This window comes from Centropristis striata, chromosome 9, assembly GCF_030273125.1.
Source record: "Centropristis striata isolate RG_2023a ecotype Rhode Island chromosome 9, C.striata_1.0, whole genome shotgun sequence".
In the NCBI taxonomy this organism is placed as follows: domain Eukaryota; kingdom Metazoa; phylum Chordata; class Actinopteri; order Perciformes; family Serranidae; genus Centropristis; species Centropristis striata.
This window is the reverse complement of record NC_081525.1, coordinates 36,397,486-36,407,901: the sequence shown is the minus strand read 5'-3', so window position 1 is coordinate 36,407,901 and position 10,416 is coordinate 36,397,486. Positions and strand designations below refer to the sequence as shown.

Below are 10,416 nucleotides of genomic sequence, written 5' to 3'. Positions count from 1 at the left end.
GTTTACAAGTGGGATACACCTAAGTTTTGGAGTCTCAATGAGCTGCATTATGCAGTGGTCAAGTTACACAGAAACATATGTTTTGGGATATGGGCAAGGCAGCAATCGGGTGGGGGTGGGCCTCTTACTGGACTGTATGTTTGGATACTTGGTTTGCAGTCAAATATACAGCTGGAAAGTAAACACAGTGATCTTTGATAATGGTTAAATGAACTATCCTGAGTTTGAATGTCTGGGGCTTAAATGTCAATGTCAAGAGGGTTAAATGCTAAGAATGGATGCGACAAGCAAAGGCCGATATAGTGCTGATTCAAGAATACCACCTAAAACAAGGGCCCAGAGAAGGGAAAATAAACAATATATGGTGGTCTCCTCCTCCAGCGGTGGGTCTAGCTCGAAAGGAGTGACGATTATGTTCAGGAGGAATTTACCTGTGAAAATTGACAGGACTAGTAACGATAAATCTGGGCGGGTAGCATATGTGTGTACATCAATCTATAGTATGAAGGTTGCATTTATATCGGCCTATGCCCCAGCAGTCTTTGAAGATAATTTCTATCCTGACCTCACTAAGGAATTACTGAATCTTGCAGAATAGGAATTAGTTCTCAGAGGTGACATGAATCGTGTCTGTAATCTTGAGTTAGACAGATCTACAATAGACAATAGACAGCTTGAACCTTTTTGATGTTTGGCAGTTCCAAAATCCAGGCATTCGTGATTACACTCGTTTCTCTGCATATCATAAGTAATTCTCAAGGATTGATTATTTTCTGCTGCCGCATGGTTTGAAGGATTGCGTAATACCTAAATAAACTTCTCCCAGCCACACTGGCTGACCACAGCCCCTTAGTTCTCAGCATCAACCTCAGTTTCAAATCCAAAAAGTCTCAGAGATGGCGTTTCAACACCTCTCTTCTAAATGACACTGTATTTGTCTCTGAATTTAGAACTTTAGAAAGTGCCCACGTTCCTTCAAGATAATGTGGGCTCTGTTGAGGATGCTAGATTGGTATGGATGGCAACAAAGGGTTTTATACATGATTTTACTACGTCGTATGCATCACATATGAAAAAGGTTAGGAATCTGAGAATCAAGGAATTGGAAGAGAAATGCTTACAGTAGTGTTCAAAATAATAGCAGTCCAATGTGACTAACCAGATTAATCCAGGTTTTTAGTATATTTTTCATTGCTACATGGCAAACAAGGTACCAGTAGGTGCAGTAGATTCTCAGAAAATCAACAAGACACAGCATTCGTGATATGCACACTCTTAAGGCTGTGCAATTGGGCAAATAGTTGAAAGGGGTGTGTTCAAAAAATAGCAGAGAGACACAGAGAGAGACAGACAGGGAGATGTTGAAGATGTAGCTCTGTTTTTCTTATAGTGTCTTGTGAATTAAGATGTTTCATGTTCAGTTCCTATGAGCATCACACCTACTGGTTTTGCAGCTTCGAACCTGACTCCAAAAATTTGTCATTATGATTCCAACCACAGGAAATTACAATAATCACCAGTCTGACCTTGGAGCTGTTTGATACGAATGAGTGGAAGACGCCCGACACCTTTAACCCAGGACATTTTCTGATCAAGGAGGGCAAGTTTGGGAAGCCAGCTGCTTTCATCCCGTTCTCTGCTGGTGAGGAGCAACAACACAATCACTTGTATTGTTAATGTTTATAACTGTTAACTGGTGTACAGGAGTCCTGATCCTGTCCCAGCATACTGGGACACAGTGTTCCTCACATAATGGTTGCATATTGGCACAGAGGAAATTCTCATGTTCAAGAAAAGAACAACAAGGTTTGAGTCCAGGAATGATGATGAGGACCTGACGTTCCCTACCTAGTCTTTAGAGATGTGGGGAAATGAGAACACAAAGGGAGAATAAGTATCTGGCTGCCTGTTTTTCTAATATCAGATGAGATTAAACTTTGACTTAGTCACACCATACAACAGAAAAATTATATCAAAGTTCAGTTCAACCAGTAGGCTTTTGCTGTGCTGCCAACAGCCAATAAGATCAAGCCTCTCCCTCACAAAAGAAAGGTAAGTGTTATCATTGGCTGGTGTTGGGAACATAAAACAGTGTTTTATCTTGCAAAATCTGAAAACATAGGCTGTAGCTACACAGGTTTGAGCTAGTTTGCAGAATGGATTCAATCTTCTCTGTATTTGGATATTTTGTTAACTGGGATGTCAGAAGTCTGCTGCTCTTCACTGTAGTTTTCATCCTCACTGCTGATTATCTTAAGAACCGTCGGCCAAACACCTACCCTCCTGGACCCAGTGCAATTCCTATTGTGGGCAACATATTCAGTCTGGATCACAACAGGCTCCATGAGAGTTTGACACAGGTAGATCAATAGATGTCAAATATATACTATTAAATACAACAGGTTGACTGACAGGACTGTTTCTGATATTTGAACTATCATGCTCTTCCTCCTCTCTCAAATCCATTCACAGTTAGCAGGAAGATATGGAGACGTGTACAGCATGCGATGGGGTCAGACATGGATGGTGGTGTTAAACCGGTTTGAGGTTCTCAAAGAAGCTCTGGTAACTCAGGGAGACAGCCTGGTGGACCGTCCATACCAAGCTCTGGTTGACGAGGTAACTCATGGACAAGGTGAGAGGACACAGACACAAAATGTGACTCTTGTAATACTTCAACAGGAAGTCAATCTTGAGTGAACACACTCTGTAATGCATTGCTTTGCCTCCAGTCATTGTTCCAGTTTGTGTAAAGCATTGTCTACTTGTGATGTAAACTTCAAAGGTACTGGTTGTGGGAGATATACAATTAAAAGGCAGTCATTTTAGTTTTAAACAGAGAATACATTCCTTTTTTCCCCTGATTCTTATCCACTGAATTTCGTATCTACATTTGATACATTTATCATCAGGTGTCATTATGAGTAATGGGAACATATGGAAGCAGCAGAGGCGTTTTGCACTTTCAACACTCAAATATTTTGGATTTGGCAAGAAGTCTCTTGAACCCACCATCCTGGAAGAATTTACATATTGTGCAAAAGTCTTAAATAGCTATGAAGGTAAATAAAACACTGTCAGAGTGACACATTTAAGAATAAAAGATAATGATCAACACAATTAACATCCATCTTTCTCTATAATTGTAAAGGTAAGCAGCTGAATCCACACTTCACCATCAACAATGCTGTCTCGAATATTATCTGCTCCCTGGTTTTTGGACATCGCTTTGATTACGGTGATAAGACGTTCCTGAAACTGATTAAGTGTATTGGAGAAGCACTCGAAATTGAGGCATCCATTTGGGCACAGGTACAGCATTTTAAAGTGGTTGATTAATCTTGAATAAACACTTTCTTATTCATAAAAGTTGGTGCTCAGTACTTCTCAACACATGCATTTTATTCTGAAATCTTGCTACTTGTCCAGACTTGGAACGCACCTGCTGGTAGTCAATGTTTTAAATCGTAAGATTTTATTTTAAGACAAAGTGATTAGTAAGGGTTATACTGCGGGGCTGATAAGCTGATTGATGGCAGGTGAGTAAGGTAAAGCAGTGAAGAGCGGATTGCAGGCAGCCTAGGGACACAACCTCACAAACATGCAGTTACAGACAGAGAGAGATGGACAGGGAGATGCTGAAACAACAGGGTGGAGAAAAAACTAAACAAAAACACTTAGAAGAGAGGCTCAGCCACAAACATGTCAATTGTCCAATCTGCTCTACTCTGCAGCTTTATAACGCATTCCCTCTGCTGATGAGACGTCTGCCAGGGCCACATCAGACAGTCCGGCGCATCTGGAGAGATGCAAAGGACTTCGTACGAGCAGAGATTAAGGAGCACAAACAGAACTGGGATCCCTCAGACCAGAGAGACTACATCGACTGCTACCTGAAAGAGATCCAGATGGTGATTGGCATTAGATGTAGCTGTTTTTCCTATCGTGTGTTCATGAAGATGTTTCATGTTCAGTTCCTGTGAGCATCACACCTGTTGGTTTTGCATCTTCAACCCCTACCCCTACTAGCCTGGGTATACCCAGACTGCCTTGCGCGCTCGAATTTAATTTCGAACTGCGGCGGGGTCTGGAAACTAGGAAGGAATCTTAGCCCTGTTTTAGGGATCCAATCACAGAGCGGGGAGGGATGGTGAGACGATGACGCGTACTACTCGGCACTTGGAAGCTTTCCGGATCCAACATGGCTGCTGCAGACGCAAAACTCTCTTTAGCTGTAGATGGTGTTTTAAATAGTTTAGAGCGAAAGTTGAAAGGCGAAAGGTCTCTCGGCAGCTCCGCTGTCCCCCGGCTGGTAGCGAGATCACCGGTAGCGGGGCTATTAGAGACCGCCGGTCACCGCCGGTGATCTGGCTACCAGCCGGGGGACAGCGGAGCCGCCGAGAGACCCGCAGCAGCTTGTTTGTTGCCCATAAAATCAGTGGATGTGTGTGGCAGGATGACATGAGGGGGAATAAAGCGTGAAAATAAATAATCTTGCAGAAAGCGAGAACTGGAGAAGCAACGCAGCAAACAACACTCTCTCACAGACACACACACAACAAACATCCATCTCTGTTGCTCTACTACGTCATCTGGTATAACTGATCTGATAGGCTAAGAGCTACCTACAGACGCTTTTGATAGACTTTTGATTCTGAGCTCCCAATAAACGGCTCCAGAGGATCGTAAACCACACCTGCTCTACGGAGAAAAGCATTGAAGGTGTCCAGACCTAATCTCCAATGAGATTTGGTCTGGTGTTAGCCAGGCTATACCCCTACCTAAATTTGAAGTTAAATAATTATCCTAGAGATGTACCTCGGTTAGAAGTGAACCAATGTCGTAGGACTGAAACCTGAAATTACCTCACTGACCTCAAATCCTGCTTTGTAGTACAAGCTTCAGGCATGCACTTTTGCCATGGCATGTGACCTACAGCATTTCTTTACGGCCTTACCTTTGACAGCTTTAATCTAACAAAGTGTTTTAAATAATTTATAATTTTATAAGTACATTGACCAGCACAGACTCACTTTAGCAAGTTTTACTAAATTATTTTGAGGTGTGTTTTCACATATTTATTTGTATAAATTCTCAGAGTAAGGGGCAAGCTGACAACACTTTTGATGAGGAAAACCTGATTATATGTGCCTTGGATCTGTTTGTGGCTGGCTCTGAGACCACATCCACCACCCTGCGCTGGGCTTTCCTCTACATGGCAAAGTACCCCGAGATCCAGGGTAAGGAAATGACATCACTGATGGAAGCAGCACAGGTAACAAGGACCCACATAAAGGCAGCCAGATTTAGTGGAGTTTCTTGTAAAAAAAAAAAAATCGGCTTAGAGGAAGACAAAATGACAAACACACAAAGAGGCAGGAAGCAGCAATAGGATAGGAGCCACCAACACATGAAAAACATGGGGAGACAAGAGCAGATGATTCTGAGAACTGCAAACAGGTGTGTGAGTGAAGAGGCAAGTACAGGTGATATAACGTGAAGATAGTGAGGATAAGAGGACAAAATGAAAGCTACATCATGTGTCTGAGTGATATTGTGTCACCTTCAGTGTCCTTCACATTCATGACTCATTCTGTGCTACATGCATCTTTTTACCTATCTGCTGTAAATCCTCTCATGACTGGTTCAAGGTTTTAACTCATCAGGAAGATGAATGTTTCTGTTCACTGCAGCAGTGCTGCATTGTGTCTCCATAAGACTTCTGCAGCCTGTTAATGAAATCCTGTTTCAGCTTATTTGTGTCGCCTCCTGTTACACAGAAAAGGTCCAGGCTGAGATAGACAGAGTGATTGGACAGTCCAGACAGCCGTCCATGAAAGACCGTGCAAACCTGCCCTACACTGATGCTGTTATACATGAGATCCAGAGGATGGGCAACATAGGTCCCCTAGGCCTGCCTCATATTACCAACAGGGACATCCAGCTGAGAGGCTACACTATCCCAAAGGTCAGTTCTTGTATTTACTTTTTTTGTCATCGGCACTACCATTTTACTTCATCATGTATTGTCATTATGATTCCAATCACAGGGAGTTACAATAATCACCAATCTGTCCTCGGCGCTGTTTGACAAGAATGAGTGGGAGACACCGGACACCTTTAACCCAGGACACTTTCTGAACAAGGAGGGCAAGTTTGTGAAGCCAGCTGCTTTCATCCCGTTCTCTGCAGGTGAGGAGGAAATCCAGTTACGCATTTTGTTAATGTTTATAACTGATAACTGGTGTACAGGGGTTTGGATCGTGTTGCTCACATAATGGTTGCATATTGGCACACATTTTGGTATTGAGTTTGTTTGGGTTTGGGTTTGCAGAGATGGTAACACTTTTCCTGTGTAAAGTATTTCCAATGTATACCATGAGAGAGGAATTATCAAGATCAAAAACATTGTTCATCGTTGTTACCATGTGCACCAGTAGAGCCCAACATTGGTCATGTCTGGGTAATGATTTTGGTAAACCTCTAATTCAGGACAAAAGTCTTAATGATTGCGAGAACAGTCAGCGGTGTTACTTCCTGTAGATGCCTTATGAGAACTACTGCTGTTGTCTTAAACAAGTTTGAACTTGGGGCCAAAACTGTATTTCAAAGCAATTTTAACTTTGTTTTCCTTTCTCAGGTAAGCGATTGTGTCTCGGGGAGAACCTGGCCAAGATGGAGCTTTTCCTCTTCTTCACCTCCTTCATGCAGCACTTCACCTTCTCCATGCCTGCTGGAGTGAAGCCTGAGATGGACTACCGCTTTGGCGTCACTCTGGCACCATGTCAATATGAAATATGTGCAACCTCACGCTAAGAGTATCTCTAGTATAAAGAATACTAAAGCAAAATGTTTTTTGTGCTATGTTTTTTTCTGGCTCCATAACTTGTCATTATGGTCACTATATGACAGGGTTTAGTTACAATAGGGTAAACACAGTAGCTCTCTGTGGGTTTGAAAGTGCTTTTCTGAAGTGCCGTAAAAGGGTAATATTTCATACACAGTCCTCAAAACGGGAGAAACACATCCAGGATGTGCCCATGCCCTGAAATTCAACTGTCTGAACAATCAAGGGGGTCCAACACAACAAAGACCTGCTTAAATCCCTATGACAAATACAATAAATATAAAAGTCACTTTTTTCTTGAATTGTTTAAATAATTTGAGGCCTGAAAACTAAATGACTTCTATTTTAATGAAAAGTGTGGTCAATAATTCTGTCAGTGTTTGTAGGTATGTCAAAGAGGTCGTGGGTGGCACGACTGTAGTACTTGAGTTTGGTACTGGTTGCAAGTTGTAGGATTCGGGAGGGGGGGGGGGGGGGAGTCCCAGAGGGATACAAAATTCAGGTACACTGCTAGACTTGACACAGGACGACACTTCCTAAAAATTATGTGCAAGCAACCTTGAAAAGAAATGTGAAAACCCTCAGTCCAAAGACATGACACTCCTCCTCCTGAGGTACATATCAGGGGCAGGGTGGGACAGTCATCCACAACATCTTCATAATCCAAAGGGCATGTTTGAAAAAGCAGGAACAGTGGCCCAAAGGCCACCCTGATACCTGTCCCCTTTATCCCACCGTCCCACCGGACAACCTAAAATAGCAGGAAGAAAACAATATGAAACACAGAAAAAGAGGGAAGCAGCAGGATGACCACTGCAAGATCATAATGAACTAGTGTACACATAGTCAACACATGATTTTTTAGACAAATAGTAGAAAAGTAGCACAACTTTCAGAAACGAGAAAAAAGTAACTTCCACAATATTCGTTCACTTTATCTCAGTGCACTCAGCTGAAAGTTAACAGTGTGACCCCCAAACAAAAAGATTTAAGAAATCCGGTCGCAGTAGCCGGTCGCATTAGCCAGTCACATTAGCCGGTCGCATTAGCAGGTCACATTAGCCGGTCGCATTAGCAGGTCGATGGCACAAAGTGTCGGACGGAGGTCAACCAGAAAGGGGGCCGTATTAACCCGCTGAAACAACGTATATTGCCACCCAGTGTTGAGGAAGAGGACACGTTCCCATCAGTTATTCGATTTCTCAGTTGCATGTAAACTGGGACAAGGACAGAAACGCACTGAATGACATGTAACTGATAGCATGATGTTAAGGCTAAGGCAACTGGTTGCTAACAAGACTAGCATTTTATTGAGTTCACACAGATGTCCAAATCAATAGATGATAAAGCAAATATATTACATATAGCGTCTACATCCTTGCCAGTTGAGGTTTAATACGCAAGGAGCTTCAGCGCTTTTTGGGATCTGTAAAACTTTGACACTTCATCCAGAACTACAGGTCAGTGGTATCTTCCCTAACCTACCTCACCACCAAGAATGTGTCCTTTCGGGGGTCCCCTGCAACTGAAGAAGGGTTTTGTGTGTTAAAGGCATGTTTCGCCTCTGCTCCCATTCTCATCTTTCCAGATCCTGATCCTTGCTGAGGATCAGGAGGTTCACCTGTGTCCTTTCTCTTCATGGAAATTGTCCCCAGCAGAGAGCAATTTTGACATTGGGAACCAGGAACTGTTGGCAGTGAAGCTCGCACTGGAGAAATGGAAACACTGGTTAGAGGGGGCAGAGCAGCCATTCATTGTCTGGAAATCTGGACCTTGAATGGCCAGCACAGAGCCCTGATCTCATCCCTACTGTGGCAGGTTGCGTTTCTCCTCCTTTCCAGCCCGTTTAATTGGTAGCAGGCGGTGCGCAATTACTCCTCGGCGTCTTGATTACAGGGCGGTGCCGTGCACCTTTATATCAAGTTGGGCGGCTGCTGCTCTGATCGCACTCTCTGACTGTCTTCAGAGCCTGATGTCTGGTCCTTTGCTGCAGTTTGGCGTGGCTATGCGGCGATTTGACTACAAGTAAAAGGTAGGCACTTTTGCCATTCTTCGTGCAGCACATTCATAGAGCGCGGAGTTGTGCTTTACCTGCTGATTGTCTCGCTCTGTAGGCACTGCTTTTCTCCGGCAGTTTTGCTACGAGTGAAGTTTGCTTCAGGCCTGAGCTTCACCAAGTCTGTGAGGTAGGCTGGCGTGACTTCACAAAGTGATGGCTGGTTTCTCCCTTGGTTTGGCAAGTGATGTTTTTCTTTTTTTCTTGTGGTCAGCAGCTGGCAAAGTGTGCAGCGGCCGTGTGTCTCTCCCCTCTCATCCACACTGAGTGACAGCTGTGCTCGCTTGGTGGTATGTATGCCTGTGATGCTATAATTCATTTTAGCACCCTTACAATTTGATAACCGTTTTATTGTATGTTATAGGGTCTAAAGGCCAGGCGGCGCACCAAGCGCGGCATTTGGTCCTCAACCTCTGGCCTCTGGCACGTGCTGCTGTTCTGTCTCTACCGTGAATCTTTATATATTGTATGACTCTACTGCTCCAGGTCCATCTGGCCAGAGCAGTGTCGTGCAGTTGTGCACAAAAACTTCTCTCTGGAGTCTTGCGTATGGTGCTGTTTTTATATTTTGCTGACCGTATGTCTACCTGTGCTCATACCTGAATGTGAATTTATCCTGTTGTGTTACATTTATTTTCAGTTATCCCTAACTGTGTTTCTTGTTTGTTTGTTTATTTCCTTTGGAGCATTTAGGCTTACACCTCATGGTGAATAGTCTGTTGGTTTTACAGATTTAATTTGACTGTTTATTGTGATTGGGTGGGATTTCATTTTACTTTTGGGGATGTATTTTTGATTTTGTTTCTGTTGTAACACTCTGGTCTGTGTACTGACTGTGTTTCCTCGGTTGGGCAGTGGCAGTGGACTCCCTGGTGGCGGTGTCCCCTCACTCATCCCTTTTGTTAATAAATTTTTGTATGAGTTTGATGTGTCTCTGTCCGTTCTTAACCAAACCTTTGTGAACTCTGGTGTGTGTAAAGGGTAAAATTTCCTGGGGGAATTTCGCCCCTAGGTGGCGTTGTCGTCAACATTTAATAATTACTGTCTGAGTTCCACTCGTCACACTACTAGGAAGTGGACTGAGGATATTGGTTTCTGCTAAAACATGTCTAACATGGATAAAGAAGTTATGATATTGATATACATATATAACACAGACACAAAAAGCTTTGTATCTCTGCCAACTCACTCTTTTTGTGACTCTTGTAATACTTAAACAATCTTGAGTGAACATACTCCATGACGCATTGCTTTGCCCCCAGTCAGTGTTAAAGTTTGTGTAAATCATTGTCAACCTGCGATGTAAACTGCAAATGTATTGGTTGTGGGAGGTATAAAACTAAAAGGCAGTCATTTTAGTTTTAAACAGAGAATAAATTATCCTTTTTTCCTGATTCTTATCCACTGTGTTTCTTATCTACATTTGATGCATTTCCCATCAGGTGTCATTATGAGTAATGGGAGCATATGGAAGCAGCAGAGGCGTTTTGCACTTTCAACACTCAGATATTTT

At 43.0% G+C, this 10,416-nt stretch overlaps 1 protein-coding gene across 3 annotated transcripts; it reads left to right on the top strand.

The window, feature by feature from the left end:
• The first annotated feature begins 1,391 nt into the window (after positions 1 to 1,391).
• On the top strand, positions 1,392 to 7,098 carry LOC131977221 (cytochrome P450 2J2-like). 3 transcript variants are annotated; one of them, XM_059340422.1, is made up of 10 exons: positions 1,392 to 1,642; positions 1,705 to 2,360; positions 2,473 to 2,635; positions 2,913 to 3,062; positions 3,152 to 3,312; positions 3,735 to 3,911; positions 5,099 to 5,240; positions 5,781 to 5,968; positions 6,051 to 6,192; positions 6,641 to 7,098. In XM_059340422.1, the coding sequence occupies exons 2-10, from the start codon at positions 2,157 to 2,159 to the stop codon at positions 6,814 to 6,816; spliced, it is 1,503 nt and encodes a 500-aa protein (XP_059196405.1). In that variant the 5' UTR covers positions 1,392 to 1,642; positions 1,705 to 2,156; the 3' UTR covers positions 6,817 to 7,098. The 3 variants fall into 3 exon arrangements, with proteins under 3 accessions (XP_059196405.1, XP_059196406.1, XP_059196407.1); XM_059340423.1 differs by having other exon boundaries at positions 2,259 to 2,635; XM_059340424.1 differs by lacking the exon at positions 1,392 to 1,642 and having other exon boundaries at positions 2,207 to 2,349; positions 6,641 to 7,097.
• Positions 7,099 to 10,416: the final 3,318 nt, after the last annotated feature.

Bases quoted from the DNA above. Each gene is read 5' to 3' on its own strand.
- LOC131977221 (XM_059340422.1), top strand. From the start codon at position 2,157: ATGGATTCAATCTTCTCTGTATTTGGATATTTTGTTAACTGGGATGTC. The intron at 2,361-2,472 runs GTAGATCAATAG...ATCCATTCACAG, and splicing joins TCCATGAGAGTTTGACACAG to TTAGCAGGAAGATATGGAGA. The intron at 2,636-2,912 runs GTGAGAGGACAC...ATTTATCATCAG, and splicing joins CGAGGTAACTCATGGACAAG to GTGTCATTATGAGTAATGGG.